This window comes from Melozone crissalis, unplaced genomic scaffold (genome assembly GCF_028551555.1).
Source record: "Melozone crissalis strain CALT ecotype California unplaced genomic scaffold, PUWL_Pcris_2 ptg000017l_1, whole genome shotgun sequence".
Lineage (NCBI taxonomy): Eukaryota > Metazoa > Chordata > Aves > Passeriformes > Passerellidae > Melozone > Melozone crissalis.
The window spans coordinates 7,243,520-7,267,255 of NW_026535795.1; the positions used below are offsets into that span (position 1 = coordinate 7,243,520).

Consider the following 23,736-nt stretch of genomic DNA (forward strand, 5'->3'; position numbering starts at 1 on the left):
GCCAGGACGAGCTGCTCCTTTACCTAATGGGAGTGACCCGGGGTGAGGGGGCTGCGAGCCTTGGGCCAGCGGCCTCCCCTGGGGGAGACTCCCACACCGGGAGGGAAGTGGGGTGAAGCCTGGCCGTGCTCGGCTTTCCATGAGGTCGAGGTGAGGGAGGGCCTGGCTGGCTCCCTTCTGCTGAAGGGCATGGGGAGATCTGGGGGGGTCAAAGGGGTGCAGACATAGCTCAGCACAACCCCTTCCCCTCCAGGCTGGCTGGACATGGTGGGAGGACGGTGACCAGCCCAGAGCTGCGTGTCCCCGTGGTCCGAGTGTGACATGATCCCAGGCTCCTGCTCATCCTCAGGCTGAACCTGGATGCCTTTTCTCCCACTTCGGGGTCTCCCCCAGCTCAGCCTGTGCCAGATGGCTCGGTGGACCATTCGCTCGCACTTTGGGGAAAAAGTGATGTCCTGAGCTGCACGGCAAGAAATTGGGCTAAAAAGGTGAAAGGCAGGGAAAGAAGGTCACAGGGCACTGGACTAGGTCAAGGCTTGGCCTGGTTGCTGGCTCGGCTGCCGGCTCAGCAGAGGGATGAGCCCCTCCCATGAACAGCGCCCGAGACCCCGCAGGCCGGGCGGGACCCCAGCGCTCTGCGGCGGCCCCGGGGTCTGGGAGGGCCGGGGCCGGGCCGGTGGAAGGGCTGATAGAAGGGCCAGAGAAGGGCTGAAGAACGGCGGAGACAGAGCTGTGGAAGGGCCAGGACAGGACCGTGGAAGCGCGTGGGAAAGACCGGGACAAGGATCGGTACCGGGCCCGATGGAGGGGCCGGGGCAGCGCCGGTACCGGGCACCTTCGCAGGCCACAGTCGCCCCCTGGCGGCGGGTCCCGCGCACAGCCCCGCAGAGGGACTGGGCCCAAGCGGCCACCGCTCACGGTTGGGCCTCTCGCCGGCGCTGCGGAGGCCGACATGGACCCCGTCACCTTCCCGCGGTTCACGGGGACACACCTGCACACGGAACGGGAACAAACCCGCGCCCTTCGCACACCGCCGCCGCCACCGTGGACTACAACTCCCATAGCCCCTCGCGGCGCGCTCCACCCTTCCCTGCGCACGCCCCCGCGGCGCGTGGCGGGGCCCGCGCGGTTTCCGTTTCCGGCGCGCCTCGCTCTGGTCCCTGCGGCGGCGGCCGAGCCTTGTGCCTCCGCCATATTGTCTGTGTGCGGCGGCGGCGGCGGCGGTAGCGGCCGCGCCAGGTACCGGCGGCTCCGGCGCCCGAGCGGGGCCCCGCGGCAGTGGCGGGCGGAGCGGGCGGCGGGGGGGAGGCGCCGCTGCGCCTCCTGAGCTCCTCCGCCCCCCCGCCGCGGGCGCGGTGTGGGCCGGGGGGCCGCGGCTGCCCCTCAGGAGAGTGGGGCCGCGGCGGCGCTGAGGGGGAGCGGGCAGAGCGGGCGGGTCCGGTGCGGCGGAAAGGGCACGGCCCGCCGCCCTCTGCCCTCGGAGGGGCTCCGAGTGCCCGGGGGGAGCGGGCAGGGGCCGCCCCGCTGCCCCCAGCCCGGTGCGGGGCCGCCCTCGGCCGCGCAGGAAGGGCAGAGCCCCGCGGAACGGGAGCCGTCCCCTCCCCCAGCTCTCCCGGCTCGCACCTTCGGGCCGTGGAGGTGTTATTGGCTTCAATTGCTCGATCTTGCCTGTTCCCCGCCCTGCCCGGAGAAGCGGGGAGATGCGGAGGGGCACGGAAAGGCCCGTTCGTGCTCGATGCCTCCCCCGGCTGCGCAGGGACTCCGTTCTGGGCCTGTCTGGGTGGAGGGAAGGTCGTTCTCACGGCTGTGCACACCAGTCTGTGGAAGCAGCGGTGGTCAGCCTTGCCCCCGCTGTAATTTAGTTAATTGTGCCTTGGGACCGAGAGCAGCGTGTCTATTGGTGAAAATGTGGTTTGTAAGAGAGGAGTAAGATAAGATTATGGAGCCCTATGTGTGTGAGATCGCTTAATTTTTTCTTACTGAGGTTTTTGGGTAAAACCAATAAAGTTTGGATTGTGAATATTCAGGCAAAGTGGAGGGGCAGGCTCTGATCTGTGGTCTCTGGTGATCGGTTGCAGGACCTGGGGGGGTACACGGAGCTGTGTGCAGGTGGTTTAGGTTGGATATTAGGAAAAGGTTTTTCACCCAGAGGGTGGATGGAAACTGAAACGGGCTCCCCAGGGCAGTGGTAATGGCCCCAAGCCTGACAGAGTTCAAGGAGCTTGGAGAAGGTTCTCAGGCACAGGGTGGGATTGCTGGGCTGTCCTGTGCAGGGCCAGGAGTTGCCTCGATGTTCTTTGTGGGTCACTTCCAGCCCTGGTACCCCTGAGAGGGGTCTCTCATGGTTTGGGATATGTGTTGCTCAAACCTGACCCTGGACTGGAGCCTTGGGCAGCTGCTCTTGCACTGACCCTGGTGCCAGGCTTTGAGAGTGGGCACTGTCCCTGGAGAGGGCTGTGCCATGTGCTCACTTGGCTCCTCATGGGTGCCCTCCACAAAGGGGTTGGGAAGAGCCCCTGCCAGAGGGGACTGGGCACAGTGGCTGCTGTTCAGAGGAAAACAAGTGGACACCCAGCATTTCTGCTTGGGGCTGGGAGTGATTTCTTTGTTCTTTGTGCACGTTCTCTTTTCTGAAACAGAATTGCTCAAATTATTCAGACTCAGAGTTGGGGCTTGTGCCATCCTGCCAGCCAGCCTGGGTGTTGGATGTGAATCCAGGGTGGATTCTGGGTGCATCAGCAGCTGGGGCACAGGAGTCGCTCATCCTGTGGTTGCTGGTTTGGTGTGGTGTAGAAAAGGGCAAAGTTTCTGCTAGGAGAGGAGAGAGTGAGCTTGGGAAGACTCAAGGCAAGATTTGGGGAAAGTACGAAGCTTTATCAGTTCCTTAATTAGCCCTAAAACTGGGATTAGGGTAATGTTGCATTTCCTAGAGCACAGGCTCTGTGTCTGTAACTGGAAGGTGGAAATTGGGATTGGGATGTCTGATCCCAGGATCAGGGCAGGCTCTGCCCTCAGCAGATCTGCCTGTGCCTTGTGGCTGCAGTCCCTGTTCTCTGTGGATGGCTCCAGACAGGGGAGGTAAATTGTGACTGTAAAGGGCCAGGCATTGTAGAGTTGTAATTGTAAAGGGCCAGACCTCTCCCTGAGCATGAGGAATGTCCATCTTTGGTGCTAGGCACTGATCCTTTCCTTTCTTCTTGCCAATGGGGAGAAGTTTCCATTATTTTACCTTTCTCCAGTGATTTCTGTCAATACCTGGTAACATAATTTCTGTTGTCAGTGAAATTTGCTGTTCGGTTCCCAGTGTGTGTGGTGGCAGAGCTGGGTGGGCATGTCCTGCACTCAGAGCTTGGCCAGTTCAGCTGCTGCCTACAGAGGGCTGAGGAAGGGAACATCATCTTGGCTTTGGCTGCTGCAAAGAAGCAAAAACTGATGCAGCAGAAGATCTGGGTGAGGGGATGAGGCACAGAGCATGGGCAGATGTGGTGAGAGGGAGATGCTGGAGGAGAAAGCAGACAGTTGCAGGTGGGAGGGTCAGAGCAGGTTTTCTTTGTTTGGCAGGGCTCTTGGCTTCATAGATGGAGGGAAAGTGAAGCTTTTTGGATGTTGGGAATGTGGCTCTTTGGAAAAGTGATGCTAAAATTGGCAGTAGGTTCTAGCAAATGTGGAGGAAATTGGATCATGGGATGTTGCATGGCATTGAGGTTGTTGAGGTTTGTGCAGGGGCAGTTAATGGAATTGTTTGCTTGAAAAAGGCTGGTGAGATGTGAGAATGAAGATGCAAACCTGGGATTGGGAATTGATTTGGTAAAATGCCATTTCCTGACAGTGAGACATGGAAAAACAGAGTTTGGTATTTGGGTTATTTTCAAGTCATGCAGATTGGGTTCATCAGCATGGAATGTGTTGGAAGTAGGAATCTCGGGGTATAAAGGATGCTGAAAGGTGGTTATAGATTTGTGGAGTTGTAGAGAAAGAAACTTTCTGCTCTGATGAAAGGGACATGTACCCAGCTTTTCCCAGTTTTGTTAAATGGTGGGTGTCCTTACACTTCCATTTCAGTTCTTCTCCATTTTCTCCTTACAGAACTCATTTTCTCTTTGTCTTTCCTCATGTCCTCTGAGGATAAGGGAAAGGAAGACAGGAGAAGCAAATGGGTGACATTGTGGTGGTGTGATTAATTTAGTGTCACATTTCTGAAGAGGCAGGGATTTATTTCTGGGTTACCAGACCTGTCACCTCCACTGTTCCTCCATTATGGAATTGCTTACATTAAGATATCTGTTTAGAACTCTTTGCATGAGATTGTTGCCATCTTATTGTCCCATAAGGGTCTTGTGAGGAAAAAAAAAATAAGATTTTTAAGATCAGGAAACACTGCCTTGACTTAGCCTGGCTACAAACATTTGTTGCAAGACAGCTCTTGGATAATTTTTCTAAGCTTGGATATCTCCTTCCAGGGGCTTGCAAGAGCTGACTTCCCTGGAATTTACAGAATGTAATTGGAGAAAGGGAGTTCTCCTTTGAACCTGAAAAAACTGCTTGGAAGAGGAGGCTGCAGCTTTTTGAGCTGCTGTTAGTGCTGTGCTGAATGTTGAGTTTTTCCAAGCTGGTTTTTGGCTCCTTTTTCCACCAAGGTGCCAAACTTACATATTGGTGGGGAAGATTGATGAGGAGTGGGATTGTTGATGTGCTCATGGGATCAGTGGTTCATGGATATTTTCTGGTTAGGAGTCCAGTAGAGAAACAGCAACGTGAGCCAGGCCCAGGTCTCATCTGCTCCTGTTTTCACACTGTTCTGGACAAAAGGTTTTATTATTACCCATTTCTTGCTGCTGCTTTGGGAGGCTGAAGAGCAGAAGGGACGGTTGGAGTTCTTTGTGGACTTGGTACCACCACAGACTCGCATTTGGAAGGTTACAACTTCAATAATTTGAATTTTCCTTGGAGTTGAGTTCTGAGATTTAGGTTACGTCCTCCTTACAGAGTTCTATTTTTTAATTAATATTACCATGTCCAGGGAGGTGGTTTCTAAAGCAGGCTGCCCAGCTCCTGCCTGTGTAATGGCTGCTTCATATCATGGCAGTTTATTTCACGTGAGTGCTGAATAAATTGTGTGCTAGATGGAAAACAGCTTTGAGTCAAGGCAGGAGTTTGGCTGCAGGTTTCCACTGGATGGTCTGAAGTGTTAACAGCAGACCTAGAAAATTGAAGTTACTCACTCTGTTTTGCACTGAAGTAGGCTCTGCCCTTGCACCTTCTGGAACAACCAAAGGCTAAATTAGTCCTCTTTTAATTAAGCCAAGTTCAGGGAGAATCCAGCGTGCTAATACAGCATTTCGTGCCAGAACTTGCTTTCCCTGGGTGGGAAAGGTCTTCCTGTGGTGGGAAAAGTGGCCCCAAATCCTCTTGTGTGTCCAGGGGGCTGAAAAGGTGCCTCTCCCTGTTGTTACCAAAGCCTTTGGAGAAGGCATTTTCTCAGAGCATATTTGCACATGTGCGTGTGAGTTGTCAGAAAATCTTTATTTTTAGTGTTCAGAAAATGGATGAGCGTGGACGCGCACAACAAATTAATTTCCAGTCTAGAAAAGCAAGAGCTCCTGCAGTGTTCCTTCTCTTGCAGCCTTTTTCACAGGTTTCTCTGTCTGTTACCAATGTGCTGTTGAATTCCAGCCTTTCTTCCACACTTAGTTGTACTCCAGAAGGAAAAAGAGGGCTTTTTAGAGGGCTTTTTCCTCACTCTGCAGCATCTAGATTAATTTCATCTGAACTTAAAAATGAAGTTACAAGTTTTGGCACAGTGGCTTTACTGGGGGCTTGTTAGGTGTGAAGGAGAGTGCTGATTGCTGGAGTTTAATAGCTGGGGGTTTTTTTCCATTTGGTTCTTGGAATGGTGGTAGCTAGTTTCATCTTGTGTTAATAATTATAAATTTTTAGAGAATTATGTCAGAGCTTCACTTGCTGGCAGGGGTTTGCACCGGGTGCCTCTTGCTGAGCCTGATCAGTGCTGGCTGAGGGTTGGACGTGGTTTGTAGTGCATTGCCTGCTCCATGGAACAGCTGATCACAGGGATTTCCTGAAGAAATGGTTACAGGCAGTGCCCTTTGGCTCTGGTAATTCCTCCTGCCTCTAGGAGTTGCTTGATCAGATCAATTAAAACTGTGTCACTTTTACAGATGGTTGGTACAGGTCAGTTTTCTGAGTTCTGCCTAAATCCCTCTCTGTACATGACCCATAAGAGTCAAATCAGCTGAATGATTGTCCTGGCAGTACTCTGGGCCTACTAATTAATGAGGAAAACAACTGTGTCACTTAGCAGCAATTAGGGAGGTAGAACTTTCCAGAGGATGCTGCCAGTGGGACCTGATGTCAGGCCATAGTGCTGCTGAAACATTCCCCTTTGTGAGCCTCCAGGAAGAGTTCCCTGGTGTTGCTGGGCTCTCAGAAACTCTAGTTTTGCTAACTGGAATCCTGTCCAAAGCTCAAGCAGTAGGAGATTTAGTTTTGTTAGTGCTCTTGGAAGAAAAAGGAACTGCTTCCTGTTGAATATTGCTTTGGCTTTAGGGCAGACCTGGAGGGATATTCCTCCAAAGAAAATCCCCCTGCCTTTCCTGCACTCCCTGCTCAGCCTGAAGTGGCACTTTGGGGAAGAGGTGCAAGCAGAGTTTTGTCGTTGGTTTCTGTTTGGTGTGTGTGCACAGACAAGTTGGTTTGGCAGTGCCTGGTTATATTGCAGCCATTTTTATCAGGCTGTGTCAGGAGTCCTTGGCACTGGCACTGAGGATATCCTCTGGGTTTATGGTGCTGGGAGTGGTGGCAGAAGTGCAGGCAGGGGAAAGAGGCAGAGGCTGCACTCAGCTGCTGGAGCTTGGGTGTCTTGCTGCCCTCTGTGGCTACATGGCCCCATCCAAGGTCAGCTTTGGGGTCTTTGTGTTTTGGGGTCTTTCCCTTTGCTCCATGTGCTGTTGACTGACTTAGCTCTGAAAATAATAGTGTTGATGATCTTGGGGAATTGTCTGCATAGAATGCCTGTCACTGCTGCTGGAGGTGAGCCCAGTGTTCTGCCCCAGTCCATGTGCTGCTGCCAGCACTGATATTTGGCAAAGGACAGGTGCCCAACCAGGCTGAGATGCTGGAGACCCATAGAGCCTTCGTGTGAGCTCTGCTAAAATTCAGCTGTTAGAGATGTGAATGAAAAGGAAGACAAAGCATGACAGACCTTCTGCCAGGAGAGTGTGTGCACCAGAGCCACTGCCAGGGCACCCTGGAGGGTGACAGACACGTTACACCCTGCTTTCTGAGGTGGGAAAGTGGGACAGTGAAGTTTTCCCCAAGACTGTGAAGAGTATCATCAAACATGGAGTTACAGCTAAACCACTCCTGTGGCTTCCATATAGATTGTGATCCTCCTTACAGAGGATGACTTCTTCATTGGCAAAATCGTGAGGAATTCAGAGAGGAATCAGTGGAGCTGATGTAGGAAGAGCCAAACTAAATTTAGGATGTTTCTAATGCAGAATTACTCCAAGATGTTGCTTCCAGTATAACTAAACCTGTCAACTGCTTTCCCTGCAGACTGGCCATGTCTTGTTTAGAATTAATCACAACAGTTCATGTTTCTTTCTTAAGGGAATGTTGAGGTCATTACATTATCGTTTGTTATTTCTCTACAGTCAGACACAACCAGCTATTTAAAAGAAATCTGGAAAATAATTTTAGTGGAAACTGCAGTTAAATCAGACTGTGCTGTTCCAAAACAATACCCAGAGAAAAGTTTGGTTTCAAACCTTTTTTTTTAACTCAGATTTTAAAATCTGCTTTTCTGTAGATGTTGTCCCTTTAGTAGGGAAATGATCTTCAGGAAAGGATATAAAATGTCAATTTTGTTAATCCAGGCTTGTTTCTATTTTAGTTGTAAAATCATAGAAAAAAATAGGTTGCAAGGGACTTCTGGAGGTCATTTGTTCTGTGCTTGTATTGCTTAAGTTTCAGCATCATGAGAACATAAAAATCAGGTTTCTTTTGAGAGATAGAGCGTATTTTTAAAGGAGATGATTACTATTATTTCTTTTAAAAGTAAGCTGAGTGTTGATTGATGTTGACTGCCAGCAGGCAGTACTGTAATATTTAGGCATGTCTTGATTTTTTAATTTCAGTGTTTCTCTGGTATTAGATATTCTCCAAACTCTGAAGGAGCAAGTGCACTTCCCTGGGAGGATTACAGGGCTATGTGAAGGAAATCATCAACAATTTTATCTGATAATTGTAATTCTTGCTCACCCTACCAAATCACATTTTACACTCATGATTTTAGAGGCTGAGTTTAAGCTTTCTGCTGTGAAAGGTAACATCTTGCTTGCAGTTGGAGATAAAAGGAGGGGAATAACCTTTGGATTGCAGGCTCTGGGCTGTAATTCTGCTCTTCTCCACTGACAGAGCTTTTCTTCTCTCCCAACAAACCCGCTGCTGTCTCAGCCTGTTTACAGTCTTAGGCTGGCACAGTCACCACTGTAATGAGCTTATGTGGGGAAAGTAGAAGTGAGAGAAAAGTCTCTAGACCTGTTTGGCCAATCTGTCCACTTTGCTTTCTCCTCCAGAGGAAGGTGAGCTTCTCTGGAATGCATAAAGCTGCAGAAATGTGTTCTTGGCTCTTTGAGTTCAGCTTGCTGCAGTTCAGGGCCTGTTTTGCTCCTTTGGGACTGCTGTGGGCTCGCTGAAGCAGAGTTCAGGTGGGTCATTGGGAATAACCAGGTTTATGTGGTGTTGAACAAGGTTTTCTGGGTTCACTCCACTCTCTCTGGATGAACTTGGATCTTCCTGGCAGTAGAGTGTTCACACTGAGGGCAAGGCATGCTGTTAACAGCAATCCACAGGAGGGAAGCCAGTGTCAAGCAGTGTTTGTGTTCTTGGTACATTATTTATACTCCAAACCTTATCCACAAAGGTCATCACTTGGACAGCACTTGTGAATTCCTTGGGACACCAGTCTTCTGGGAAGCTTGGCTTTCAGCTCACTGGGAGCCTCTGTAAGTGCTGCATCATACTGGGGCAACTTCACAGGTTTTAAGTTCTGAATGAGTAACTGCTTGAGAAAGGTTCCATGCCAAGAACATTTCCATTTAAAAGGAGAAAAAAAATCATTCTGGTATCTCAGTTATTCTGGACTAAAAAAAAAAAGGCACATTTTACTAGAGGCAAAGTAGGTGTGTTTCTCAGAAACTAATCTGCATGGATTTCTTAACTCTGTTTTGTTGCTGCTTGCTCTAAGTGCATGCATCTGCAAGGACAGAGGGTAGGAAATTCCTGTACTAATTGGAGTAGGTGCTGGAAGTATGGATCCATCACAAAATATCAAATTCTCTATGGGGGCTTGGTTACCCTTAGAATTAGAGTGCATTGTAAGGATGAGAACATCCCTTTTTAAAAGTAAGGGGGTTTGTAACTAGTTCAGATTTAAATGTTGTAAAAGAGTCAAAGAGAGAACACTGAGAGGCTTTTTACCATTTTATTGAACTTTAGGCACAAAATATCTAAGCTTGCCAAGCTGTTTAGACAACAGGCTACTGTTAAAAGAATTCAAACTTTTAAGAACTGATCTTTTTTAATTAGTAGGCCTTCCAATTAAAAAATTCCTATATGGTGGCAGCACAATTATTTATCTCTGGGCTGGGGCTCTGGGTACTCCCCTGGAGTCTGTCAGCAGGGCAGGAGCTGTGTTTGGTTCTGTTCTTGCCTGGGATGAGCAGGGTTCCTCTTGATAAGGCTGCTGTGTAAGAAATCAGCTCATTATCAGTTTGTTAATGCTCCAACGGCATTTCTGAGGCCAGGCCTGTGTGGGAGAAGCCAGCAGTGAAATTTTGGGGTGGTGTTCCTTTGCTGTAGCTGTCATGTGAGCCCTTCTGGGTGCTCTCTGTCCAAGGGATGTCACCACAGGGGCTGATTGAGAAGCCCTGCTCTGTGTCCTTGGCAGTGAACAGCCTGTCAGACTGTGGTTGGGAGCTTTGTCTTCCTCTCCTTGTGACCTCTGGTACATTGCCTAAAAGCTCATGGTTGTTTCCCAGTTAAACACTTCTCTACCACAGAAATTAAAATTTTAATGTTGTTTCTTGGAGGTGCTCAAGGCTACACTGGACCCTGATCTCCCCACATCTACTTTGATTAGGTTATGTTGAGCAGACTCTCCCAATATAAATTATTCTATGATTCTGTCATCAATGCAGGAATTAATAAATGATAAAATTTGTTTGGATTTTGCAGAAATAGAACTTCTCTTTTATAACAGGCTCAGGGCTGTTCTCTAGGTGCAATCGCTGCTCTTGCTGTAGATTTTTCTGCTTTAAAACTGCAGGCTCAACTGATGCCTGCCTGTCAACACCTGTCCCCATTATCTGTCTTTATTTGTGTCATTCCCTTCTGCCAAAGAGCTTGGATCCACTGCAAAATAATCCCCCTCCAGGGGCACTGAAGGCAAAAATCTATACAAATTCCTTGGCAGTTTTGAGCAGAGAGTGAGCAGCTTTCAGGCAGGGTAAGTTTGTGTATGTCTGTAACTCTGTTTGCTTTAAAATTTAGTTATCTGTGCAGATTCTCTCCCCTTCCTGTGTAAAGAATAGTAGACAATAATACCTACCCTTGTAAATAGACATTGTGTGCCATTCTTAGAAGCTGCAGTTGATGATTTCCTGAAAAAGCCCTTCTCTGAGCAGCCTGTTACAATGTGCTGCTTGAGCTAGGCTAGAGCTACGTGACAAAAAATAGCCACTGTGAAATTTGATCTATCTTTAGATAATGTGATTGATTTTTCTTTTTTTTTGTGTGCTGAAACTGATCTTGCTAAGCTGGGTGAGGGGAGCAGTCACGTGTGCTTTATTTATACTGGATTGTGCTTAAAAATTAAAATTGCTAAGTCATCTGAGACATGTATAAGTTCAGTTAATTCCTTCACAAGGAGGATTGGGCAGAGGAAATGGGCCAGTGCATCTCCTGCCAGAAGGACAGGGAGTGAGAAGAAACACAAGCATAGTGATTGAACTTTGAAATCTAATAAATTTCACTGTACTAAACTGTTCTAGTAAACTTGCATGCTCTAGTAATGCCTGGGGACATCTAATTTCTAAGTGTCTGAGTCATGCCACATAAATGCTTTGAGGTCTTAGATGATTGCTGCCTCATCTTCTGAAATTGTATTTTGTGAGAGGACTAGCATTTTATCTAGGAATAGACTTATTATATTTTGAGGAATGCTTCATATTCTTCCATTAGCCAGACACAGCTGAAGTGCCACATCATCCTTTTGTGGGTCTAAGGCCTCAGTCACCCTTCCATAGTGGATTTTGGGATAGTGCTGTGTCCCTGTTTACCCTTTGGACTGGATCACTGCACCCCTGTCTACCTGAAGCTGCCACCAACACCATTTGTGTGTCAATAGGTCAAAAAATGTCCCAGTGCTGAGCTCTGTCCCACCCAAGGAGGCTTTGCCCTTGCATGCTCTCCTGCCTCTGGAAGCAGGACCAGCTGCTGGTCAGGCTGTGTGACACAGTGAGGGACATCAGACCTGTGTCCCCCAGGTCCTCCACAGCCAGTGGGTCCTCACAGGAGCTGAAGAGCTGCAGACCTCAAATAAACAACAGGACTGTGCCTGTAGAGCAGGATTTTGCTTCTGGAGTTTTCTTCTGTTGTGACGTGCCTTAGTAGCTTAAGCCAACTGCTCTGAGCAGATTTCTTGGTCTTTCTCATTAATGTGTGATTAATGGGGCTGTTACTTCCTTCTGCAGGCTGGCAGTTGCCCATTTTCTCTGAAGGGATAAGATTGGCACAGCAAATAAGTGTATTAGTTTAGATAACAGTGTTGCCCACTGTTGGAGCACAAACCCAGGGCTGGATGGCCCTGCCACGTGCTGCTGCACCAAACAGTGCTGGTCCCTGCTCCAATACAGCTCCCTTTCTTGTAAGTTATTTTGAAAGCTGACAAGGGGATTCTTGTATTTAAACATCTTCCCCTTGTGAAGGATTTGAGACATGTAAAGGCACCACATTTTTCTTGGGTAAGACAATATTGATACAAAACTGTAGTGAGTTACTGCTGTCCTAAATATTCAGATGTGGATGATAAAGTATTCAGACATATAGGATAAAGATGCAGTGTTTGTCTCTGACATACAGTAATGTTCTTTTGAGTGGTTTTGACCAGTCTCAATACTGCTAAAACTTACCAGAAGATTTGCAAAAATTGCCTTGGAAGGAGGAAGGATTGGAGGTACTTTGGGCAAGCACAATGTAAAGGAATATCTTCAGACTCTCGCAGCAGTGCATTTCTTTCATGTTTGAATAAAGCATAATCCAACACAGATGCTGCTGTCTTTTGGACAGTCAGATTTAATGCTTTGACTGTAGGAAGTTGTGACTAAAGCTGGTTTCCATCCCAGCAGAATTGATTTTGTTACATTGGATGGCCAAAGACTTGTGATGGGGGTGAGACTGTAGCTGTTGCTTTCAGTCTGCAGTTGAAAGGAGGGGATCAGTCTGCAGATACAGAGCACATGGCATTCTTTCCTTTTGGAAAGTTACCTCTACAACCAGCAGCTGGAAACAAGGTGCTGAAAATTACCAGCTCAGCACGTTGGTTTGCTATGGGCCAGTCCTGTGCGAGAGAGAGCAGACAAATGGCTTTCAAGAAATCCCAGGCCTATGGCTGGGCAGGCTCCAGCCTTTGCAGCAGCTTTTAATGATTAACTTAAATACTTTTGAAGCACCTTGAGAATTTAACCTCTGGTTTCTGTTCTGTCTGCAGGTGGAGGAATCTGAGGCCTTTCTCCTCTGTCAGCACTGCAGAGCAGGTCGCCTCTGATTTCACATCGCGCTTCCGCCTGCCAAGCTGTCTGATATGTCGGGACCCGTGCCGAGCAGGGCCAGAGTTTACACGGATGTGAACACACACAGACCCCGGGAGTACTGGGACTATGAGTCTCACGTGGTTGAGTGGGGGTAAGTCTGGGCTGCCTTTGCATGTTCCTGCACCAGGATCAGTCCCTGTGGATCCTGCATAGTGGTACTTGGGGAGTTCAGGCAACTGGCAGTTTCTTGGCAGATGGCAAGGGAAAGGATCACAACTTCTCTTCAGAAAAATGTTTCTTATCAAACTCTTAAATTCCCAGTTGGGGAAGAACATTTATAGCAGCTTCCTTAAAAGTTTGAAGAAGTTTTGCCAGGTAGTCGAGAAACATCCCCTTTCAGAGGGAATAAAATGTATTTCTGAAACAATCCAAACAGTCCTTGAGTGCAGGGCTGAAAAGAAATGAAAAGACTTTCAAACTGAACTTGCTGCTGACTTGGATGGGTGAAGAAACTCCACAGACTGAAATAGGTACATGCTATTTTATGACTTGTTGCTCAGCTCTCTCCAAGTGCCTGGAAAAGACATGGCTGCCTCTCTTTGAAGAAAGGAGGTGTCTAAATTGAGCTCATGACTAAAGTGTCCCAGAATCAGACAGCAGTGGTGGCAGCTTCATAGCTCTGCATTCCTGCTGGGACATGGAGGGCCCAGACAGAGTTCTGCCCTCAGCTGTGCAGTTCCCTGTTTCTGGAATGTACACAGTTGTCTGAGCATAAGTGCTGCTTTGTGCCCAGACTGTTTTTAAACAGCCTTGCACTTAGATTTTTTCCTCCTACTGGCTTTGTTGAATTTTACCAGCATTATACAAGGAAAAATGGAGCTTCCAAATGCAGAGAGAAGGGATAGTTCAAGTTTGCTAATGCTGAAATACATAGTTGGGCTTTCAATCCATACTTTTGGATTGAATCTGTCTTGGGCAAATAGAAGTTCCCTGTTTCTCTCCTAGTTCTTAAATCGTCCGGTTCAGGAGAGGTAAGGCACTAGTTAATCCCCTTTGTCTGTGAAGTTAGGCAGTGATGCAGTGTTAAGGAGCAGTTTATAAATTGTGATGGAAATGACTGAGCCCTTTGGAACTCTTAACCTTTTCTCTCCACAGAAATCAAGATGACTACCAGCTAGTTCGAAAATTAGGCCGAGGCAAATACAGTGAAGTATTTGAAGCCATCAACATTACAAATAACGAAAAAGTAGTTGTTAAAATTCTCAAGGTGAGCTGGGGATTGGGCAAAAGATAAAATCTGTCTTGAGGTGATCAGGAGGCCAGAAAGGGCTTTTTGATGTTCTAAAACTGAAATCCTTAAAGCCTGGCTTTGGAGTGTCACTCAGTGAAACAGGGCATGAGTTTGAGCCTGCTGATATAAGCCCTGCAGTTAAGTCAGATCTCTGCCTGTAAGGAATTAGGCTCTGTCTTAAAGAAGCCCTGATGTGCAACACCTTTTTACTTGGAACTAAACAACATTACAGCTGGTGACTACAAAATTCTCAGCTTCTCTAAGTGCTGGTGTCCTAGCAGGCTGTCATGGCCTTGGCCTTCATTTAGTGACCCTCCAATAGCCCATAGACTTCTCATAGTTAAACATTTGCCACATGCCAGTTAAGAAGTCTTGGAGTATCACAGAGCTGTTTGGTTGGAAAAGCACTCAAAGATCATCAAGTCCAGGCAACACCCCAGCATTCATGTCCCCAGGTGCCACATCTCTTAAATCTATTCAAGGATGGTGTCCTCACCACTGGAGCAGCCTGTTCCAGGTATTGACAGCCCTTTCTGTGGAGAAATTTTTTCCTGGCATTACTTGAGGCCATTTCCTCTTGGCCTATCAGATTATGTTCAGAGAGCTTTTTTAAAAAAATGCTATCTTCCAGCCTCTCCTTCACTTGGAATTATTGTCTGTAGCTGTCAGGGTTGTGTGGTTAGAAAGGAGACAGCAGATATTTGAGCCCTTACTGGTGTGATGCATACTCAGGTTAAATTTCAAATGTTTCAATATATTTTGCTGATCTGCAGTCACCTGGGTGTTGTCATCTGACTGTTGAGCTATTAGCCTCACTTTACTGCAGGGCTTTATCTTACACTTTGGGTTTTTCTTCTTCAGCCTGTTAAAAAGAAGAAAATCAAGCGTGAAATCAAGATCTTAGAGAACTTGCGAGGCGGTCCCAATATAATCACCCTTGCAGATATAGTAAAAGATCCTGTGGTGAGTAAGGGAGAAACTCAAGGGGTGCACTGGGGTTAAGGGTGAAGTTGCTTTGTTTGATTTCAGCTCTGACCTGGCTTTTTGTTTTCCCCTGCTCTTAAATCCTGCTTTTGAATTGACTGATCAGATCAGCTCTTAATCTGATAAACTTCTTTTAGAGGGCCCTTCCCCCACAGGTCCCTCCAGCCCCTCACTCTGTGAGGAGGAGATACCAGCAAGCTGAGTCAAGTTAATTCACTCTGCAAACAGTGCTGCTGGAGGCTGTGGGCTCAGGCTCTGCTCTCTCTGTCTGAGGGGAATCATAAATATGTCCAAGGCAGAGGGATTTTGTGCCGTTTTAGTAGAAAAAAAAAGATGTAATTCATTATTCTAAGTGGAAACATAACTTACCATGGCGAATACTTTTTTTTCTGTTTCAGTCTCGAACACCCGCTCTGGTTTTTGAACATGTAAACAACACAGACTTTAAGGTACAGTGTGAGATGTGACTTCTCTTTTTTTCGTGTTTGAACACCACTCCTACTTTCTGGGGAAGGGCAAGTACATAGAACAGGCATTGCCTTCCAGCATAGGAAATGCTTTTAAAGGTAAATGCAGTTGGGACAGAAGTTTGTAATTAGCCCATCAGTACCATTTTGCCACAAAAGTTACAAGATGAGAATGCAGATTCCAAGAGGCATTTAACCTTGGGAGCAAATGAATCTGTTACCTTGTGGTCCATCAGTGCCTGTGTTTTTGAGGCATTTGGCTTTTATGTGTACAACTATTTATTGAAACCACTTTAAATGTGGGCAGCTGTTTCTGTGGCCTTCCATGCTCCTGGGAATGGGGATTTAAATGTTTCTTTGTCCCTTCATACTGACCTGCCTCAGAAGAAGAAAAGCTGTGCAATGCCATCCATCATGCTTGTGCTGGGTGGGTACAACCAGAGGGAGATGGTGACAGGAACCAGGATGTGCTGTCTGAGCAGAGCTGGAAGTAAACCATGTATGGGATTTGCAAAGGGAGAGGAACAGACTGATCAGAGTCAGGTGTGGGATCAGAGTAACTTGAGAAACTTGGACTACACCTTCAGATGGGTTTGGAGAATGCCAGCAGCCCTGAACAGGGGTTTTTTGGATGTTGAACACTGATATGATGTGTTTGTGTCCCACAGCAATTATACCAGACATTAACAGATTATGATATTCGATTCTACATGTATGAGATTTTGAAGGTAAGTTGGTGCTTTGCTGTTTTGTTGGTTTATTTGCTCTCAGCTAATCACTGATGATAGTGACATCATATCACTAAGGGAAGGAGAGTCTATGGAAGAATTGGGCAGAAAAATATCAAGTCAGTATCTGTTTTTCAGCATTTTGGTACATTGAGGTACCTTAAAATCCTAAATCAGGAGTACATGTAGCCTCTGAAAGAAGAAAACTGTGAGCTGTTACCCAGCTGTGAGCTGGGTTTGTGCTCACATATAATATGAGTCAAATGTCTTCATCCATTCTTCTGAACTAAATAATTTCTCCTTAGGAGTCTGGAGAAAGGGGGCTTGTGTGATCATTAGTGCCTAGTAACTATACTCTTAGAGACTCTGAAAATCCAATTTTTATGAGGAAGCACATGAAATAAAGTCAAGAGACTTCTATTGCTGGGACCTCCCTTTGGGAGGGTGCTCTAAAAGCATTTTCTGTGATCAGTGAGTCTAGTCCAGGATCTAACACTGGACAGTCCTGTTATCTAGTTAGACTTGATATGTGTGGAAATACTTTTGAATATGGTTAAGTTGACCCATTCTTGTGACTCCAGCATGTGTTTCCTTTCACCTGCAGGCTCTAGATTACTGCCATAGCATGGGAATCATGCACAGAGATGTCAAACCTCACAATGTCATGATTGACCATGAGCACAGAAAGGTAGTGTGGGGTGGCTGGGGGGCAGGGAGGGGTCCTGCTTTTCTCTTGGCAAACTGGGATCCCTTTTGGGTACTCCTGTGTAGCGGTACTAGCAGACCTCTTTGAGGGGAACTCTGCTCTAATGGTGTGGACAAATGTAAAATGGGAATATTGTGCTGCTTTCTGAGGCTTTACTTGGTCACATGTAACCCTCAGGCAGGGTTGTAAGGAGAGATATTTTATTTAGTCTGCTTGGTGATACGGGTTTGGGGAGAATATGTAACCAGACACTCTGATCAAATTATTGAAAATGGAAGACTTATAAATTAACTTCATGCTAAGTTCACCAGTGTCATTCAGCCAGTGGTAAGCTGGAGCATCCCTTGAGCCTTTTTTCTTTGTTTTCTACCATTTTTAGCTTAGACTAATAGACTGGGGTTTGGCTGAATTCTATCACCCTGGCCAGGAGTACAATGTCAGAGTGGCTTCCAGATATTTCAAAGGACCTGAACTTCTTGTAGATTATCAGGTAAGAGTTACCAGGACTTCTTGCTGACTTTGATATGGAAAGTCAGTGCCATTTCAAAGTAATAATCCCAAAATTCAGATGTCTAGAGAGCTGAAGCTAAAGACAGTCTGTTCCAAAATGTATGGCAGAAAGCAGTGGCCATAAAGCCACTGAATGAAAGAAACAAATGAGTAGTCTCAGGACCTGAGGAAGAGCTGCAGAACTATCATTATGGATCTTGGAATACAAATGTTGAATATTTTTTTTAGCAAGGCTGTGTTTGCAGTAAGGTACAGGAATGAAACAAAGCCCCTGTGGGAACAGCAAGTACTGCATGAACTTCTAAATTAAGCTATAAAAGCATCCCCTTATCTGATGGCAGTTTGCATTATGGAAATCACAGTGTTCCTGGTGACTTTCAGACCATGCTGGTTCTGGAAAAAAAACACATCCTCACCTGTCCATGGACCCTGGGGAGTCCACACCTTTTGTTGTTTGTTCCAATGCTTCCTTTCCCAACACAGATTTCTCAGTGGTTTATAACATTGGAGTCTGCAGTGAAAATAGAAGAAAGCTCTGATTTTTAATATCCTGGCAGACAGGGATGGAATTAGGATACCTGCTGTCCTGCTAATTGCTGTATCCCAGTTTGAGTAACTGGAACACTGAGCTGAACACTGGTTTAGGGATGAAGATACATGAAGATAGTTCCATTTGTTTCCAGCGTGACATGGCTGTGTTCATATCACCTTGGTGGGGTGGGAGAACCCTGTTAGTTTTGGAGGTCTGTTGTGCTTAATTCATTAGAAATTGAATTGTCCTTCTGGTTTTGTACAGATGTATGATTACAGTCTGGATATGTGGAGCTTGGGTTGCATGTTGGCTAGTATGATATTCCGAAAGGAGCCATTTTTCCATGGCCATGACAACTATGATCAGGTGAGAGCTGGTCATGTACATTGTCTGTTCTCTTAGCACCATGAAGGTTTCCTGCTTAGGCTTCTATCAAATCATCCAGAGAATTTTTAAGCCTTTCTCTAATGGCTTCTTAGCTCAGTTTGAAGCCACATTCCTTTTCTCAAGTGTGCAAGATTATGTAACCAATTAAATAGAAATGGATTTATAGAGCTTTGTACTTTGGAGCTCCTCAGTAGGTGTCTGGGAAAAGCTGTGGAAATAGTTATATTAAGGCTGGTGTGTTCTAGTACATAGTTTGACTATTCCTGAGGTTATGTTATGTGGAAAGCCCCTGCCACTTCTTACTCTTCCCCCTGTATAGAAACTGTGAATTAGGTACAGGTTTATACAAATTCTGGAATCTTTGATGTGTTGCCTTTGGGCCAAAATTTTTATTTTTAAACTTTTATCACATGCTCAGCATGTGACTGCCATGCAAATATTCTGGAACAGGGACCTTCTGTTCTCAAACCTTTTTTCTGGAGCTCTGTGGGGTGGTGCTTCACCTTTCACATGCAAGATCCAGAGTTTCTGCTTTTTTGACCAGTTACTCTTGCCTTCCCCTCTGTTGGTTTTGAATATTTTCATGTTGCTAAGGGAGGTTGTGGTGTGAGGTCTCAGGTTTAGAGATTTTAGGATCTGTGGCTCCCTCCTGGCTGCCTTGGGGTTCTGAGCTCCAGCTGTGAGTGGAGGCATGTTCTGATGCCTGGGACTGTGTGGCTGGGGAAGCCAGAGCCACAGACTGACCCTGTGGCCTCTGATTCATACTGCTGGGATCAGGTTCCAGCTCCCATGGGCATGTGCTGCTGTATCTTCATGCAGGCTCTGGTATTATCATCCCTTCACAGCAGTGACTTGTTTCTGTGTTTGTTCCCAGCTGGTGAGGATAGCCAAGGTTCTGGGGACAGAAGATCTGTATGACTACATTGACAAATACAACATTGAGCTGGATCCACGTTTCAATGACATTTTGGGCAGGTGAGCCAAGGTCTGGAGTCTCTTTGGTAGATCCAGACAGTTAAAGCTTTGTCAACAGACCTTGAAATGAGCAAAAATTTGTGGGAGAAATCAGAGCCAGGATTCTAGAGAACTGACACTTTGTGCCTTTGGTCCCTTTTGCCAGTGCTTTCCATAGTCCTTTATATGGAAATAGACCTGAGGAAAGATTTTTAAATGTCATTCAGGCAATAAAGGAGCTACTGGAGCAGAAAGCATGAAGGGCAAATGCTCTCTTCAGTTTGGAGGGGAAAAACAAAATGGTGTTTCTCAGCATTAGAGTGCAGAAAGTCAGGTGCTGCTAAAAATGGCATTTATATGTTTTTTTCCCCTCATAGTGGGACTAAAATTAAAGGAACTCACGTTGGGTGCAGAAGAGATGACAGAACCTGCAGTTCTAGGCCTGTAATCCATTCTGAGCATTAGTCCTGCTGCTGTCTGGGGTCAAGGCCGGGCCGTGCAGGGGCTGAGGTGGCTGTGCTGGGGCTGTGCCTGCTGTGCCACCGCGTGGAGACACAGTGACACTGCTTCATCTTCTGGAATGTCTGTCCTGTGCCTCTCTCAGGGCTGGACATCTGTCACAGCTCTTGCTCCTTAAGAGAGTGAGTTTTGGCATTGCTGTCCCCTGGCTGGCCTGATCTTGGTCTGTTTCCCTGCAGACACTCCCGTAAGCGATGGGAGCGCTTTGTCCACAGTGAGAACCAACACCTGGTGAGTCCAGAAGCTCTGGATTTCTTAGACAAGCTGCTGCGATATGATCACCAGTCACGACTCACAGCAAGAGAAGCCATGGAACACCCCTACTTCTGTAAGTATCAGCTGCTGTCCTGAGAGTTCTACCTCTGGGAAATCTCTGTTCCCATGCCTTGTGCGGATGGGAGCTGAGAATGGCAACAATGATAAGCCTGCTCTGCAAATATTTGTGCTGGAGCTGAGGCTGCTGCTCTCTGTGTGCCACCTCCACCAGCCAAGGAATCAGTGTTGGGTGCCTGTGTCAGGCCCATGAATCAGCAAGTGATATCAAGGAAAGTCACCTAACTCATGTGATTTGGGGTTGCTTTCTGCAGGTGTGCATGGATTCCTCTGTTTGGATAAACCCAGAGAATTCTGGTTTGTTGATAAACAGGTGTTTTCACTCTTTCTGTTGCTAAATTGCTTAGCTACTGCTGTATTAAGGTCTTGATTGTGCAAGCAAAAATGTTACTTTCACTAGTAAATGCTTTTAAGTGCTTGCTGTTCTTCACAGATATTGATATCTAGGGATTTGAAGCAGCTGCAACAATGCATGATGTCAATATTTGCTCAGGTGGTTTGGTTTTGGGGTTTTTTAGCTGCTGCTGAGGGGACCCCTGTAATTAACAGACTGTTGATCTGTGTTACACCTGTTGGAAAAATCCCAGGGGAATGTTTTGCAAGTATGAGCATTAGAAAAGCCAACAGCTTGGAATGTGAGAGCTGGACAAACAGTTCATTAACTTGTGTTCACAAAAAGATACACGTAGTGCTGAGCTCAGCAAAGTTTGGAATTCCCTTGTCTGACACAGAAGGCCTGGGAGGCAGGAAGGGATTGTCCCTGTTCAGATGAGAGCCTTATTTACATGCAGCTGAAAATCAAGAGTTAGTAAGTTGTGATCATCTCATGGATGACAGGTTCTAGTGACACACCTGACAGCTCACAGAGATGTAGGATGTGTACAGAGACTTGACACACGATTGTAATCAGTGATGATCTTTCTGCTTGCTGCACCCATATTCTGGGTTTGGCTTTCTGCAATTACACAGTTGCTTAGCACAGGAAGATCAACTTTGCCATAATAACCTTTGTCTTTTCCTGTCAGACAGTCCTGCTGAACCCCAAATCACATCATTTAGCTGATTTTCCCTGATATAATGTGACCTTGGTACCTTCCTGAGTGCTTCCCACTGGCACTGGTGGAAATGCCTGTATTTCAGTGGCTGGTGGTTGATGTTGTTTGGCACAGGCAGAGTGCCAGGACTGGCTGAGCACAGAGGCCACAGGCAGTGTGTGTGCCTCAGCAGCTCTCTGGCAGCACAGCACTCACTGCTAGTGTGCTCTTCCTAGACCCCATTGTGAAAGACCAGGCTCGGATGGGCTCGTCCAACATGGCGGGTGGCAGCACTCCTGTCAGCAGTGCGAGCATGATGTCAGGTCAGTTCTGCCAACTCTCTTGGTGCTTGGGCTGCTGAAGCTTTTCTGTGTGTGGGGTGGGAGGGAGGACCCAGGAGGGAGAGTTCAGCAGGCAGGGAGGGCGGTGTTGGGTCATCTCCCAGAATTGGGGACAAGGGCAAGGAGAGCTGCAAAGTGGGTGGGAGAGTCTGATAAGTAAGGCCTTGGGCAGCCTGACCTGTTTTTCTGGTCTCATTTTAAGAAGTTCTTTGCAGTTGATTTTCTGGCAGCAGCTTGAAGGACAGTCCACTTGCACAGGCTGCCCAGAGAAGCTGTGGCTGTCAGATCCCTGGAATTGTTTAAGGGCCAGGTTGAACGGGGCTTGGGACAACATGGTTTAGTGGAAGGTCTCTGCCCATGGCAGAGGGGTTGGAACAAGAGGAGATTTAAGGTTACCTTTTCAACCCAAAGGATTCTGTGATTCTGCCCATCAGTGACGCCCAGGGGTGTGCAAATCTGTGCCCTTCCCAGAGCTGCAGAGAACAATGACAGATCTTTTCTCTCTTTAATTATTTTGGCAGCTCTGAAAACATAACTGACCCACAAAGCTCCCGCTTGACTTCAGAAGCTGTCCTGGATAGCAGTGTGCTGTTTTTACTCTAATTCCTGCTTACCTGTCTCTCTTCCAGGGATTTCTTCAGTGCCAACACCTTCACCCCTTGGACCTCTAGCAGGCTCCCCCGTCATCTCTGCCACCACCACCCTGGGGATGCCGGTTCCAGCTGCTGCGGGCGCCCAGCAGTAGTGACGGGCTCTGTCTCCTGCTGCCTGAGCTGAGTCAGGTGGGGAAGAGGTTTCCCCCTCCACCTCTCCTCAGGACGCAGCTCGTGCCTGGCAGGGGAAGGGAGGGGATGAACGCTTTGGAGACACCGTGTCTGAACTGTTGCTTGTGGATTTATAGTAGTTCAGTCATTATATACAAAATTATTATAGGCTGATTTTTCTTTTTTTACTTGAACTTTTCGTAACTCAGGGGATTCCCTGAAAATACCTACAGATGGAATACTTCTTGGACAGTTTTTCTTCCCCCCCCCCCCCACCCCTCCCAAAAAAAAAAAAACACCAACAAAACAACTCTTCATGTAATAACAAAGATGAATCAACAGCATTTCCAAGCTCTTGCATCCTGCTGGAAATCTCTTCTCTTCATGTTCCCACCATTATTCCTCCACAAGCATTGGGGGATTGTGCTGTTCTCCAGAGACTACCAAACCAAGTCTTCATGAGGCAGGGGAGGGGATTCTTAAAGTACCACTCACTGAACCCCATGTCCTGCATATGTCCCAGCCAGGGTACACTGAGGAGACAATTCCAGTAGGGAGAGGTGGGATAAGCTTAAAAGGAATAAGTGCAGATAGCGTCCAAAACCCTAATTGGATTGGATAATGTCTCCTTAGGAGTCAACCAGAATGCTAACTCACCCCTTGCATGTAATTTTAGTCTTAAAAATGAAGTTACTGATCCAGTTGGAGTCCTTGGCACCTCCTGAGACAGGTGCTCCTGTAGAGTAAGCCCTGCTCTCATCAGCCCCTTTCTCGTGGAGGGTTCTTCCAGCCATTGCTTGGCTTGGATCTCTGGAATTAATTTGTTATTGGGTATATTGTTTTTAAATTGTTTCTATAGGTTTCGAGCTGGTGGCTACTTAAAGCTGGAAAAATCAGACTGCGCCAAGTCCGATCCCACATCTTCACCCACCATCCCCTCCCTCACGTGCCATGTGGTGAGAATACCAGTTACCTCACAGTCTTGTAAATATGCACTGAGAGGAAGGAGCCAGGAGACGTTAACTTAAACTGAAATGGTAGATCAGTAATTGTGGACAAATATTATCATTGACAACGGAAAAGCACCCTTGTTACAGCCCTGCTACCCCTTGCTGTGTATATATACTTTGTCCTTCATATGTGAAAGATCCAGTGTTGGAATTCTTTGGTGTAAATAAACATTTGGTTTTATTTATCGAGGTTAGATTTAAGTTCCCTGTGTAGAGGCCTCCCTGGGGTGGTCATACACTGACACAGGAGTGGTGACAGCCACATGTGCCCTGGGCAGGCCATGTCCCTGTCACACCCATGGGGAGCAGTGCAGAGAAGCCTTACACAGATGTCACAAAGCCA

The 23,736-nt window shown here is 47.0% G+C and overlaps 1 protein-coding gene across 2 annotated transcripts; it reads left to right on the forward strand.

The window, feature by feature from the left end:
* The first annotated feature begins 1,145 nt into the window (after positions 1–1,145).
* On the forward strand, positions 1,146–23,582 carry CSNK2A1 (casein kinase 2 alpha 1). 2 transcript variants are annotated; one of them, XM_054274427.1, is made up of 14 exons: positions 1,146–1,239; positions 12,791–12,984; positions 13,989–14,100; positions 14,986–15,087; positions 15,507–15,557; positions 16,244–16,303; positions 16,908–16,991; positions 17,389–17,499; positions 18,316–18,417; positions 19,313–19,413; positions 20,091–20,239; positions 21,515–21,601; positions 22,249–22,401; positions 23,243–23,582. In XM_054274427.1, exons 2-13 carry the CDS (start codon positions 12,884–12,886, stop codon positions 22,362–22,364), a joined length of 1,176 nt encoding a protein of 391 aa, XP_054130402.1. In that variant the 5' UTR covers positions 1,146–1,239; positions 12,791–12,883; the 3' UTR covers positions 22,365–22,401; positions 23,243–23,582. The 2 variants fall into 2 exon arrangements, with proteins under 2 accessions (XP_054130402.1, XP_054130401.1); XM_054274426.1 differs by having other exon boundaries at positions 22,249–23,582.
* The last annotated feature ends 154 nt before the right edge of the window (positions 23,583–23,736 follow it).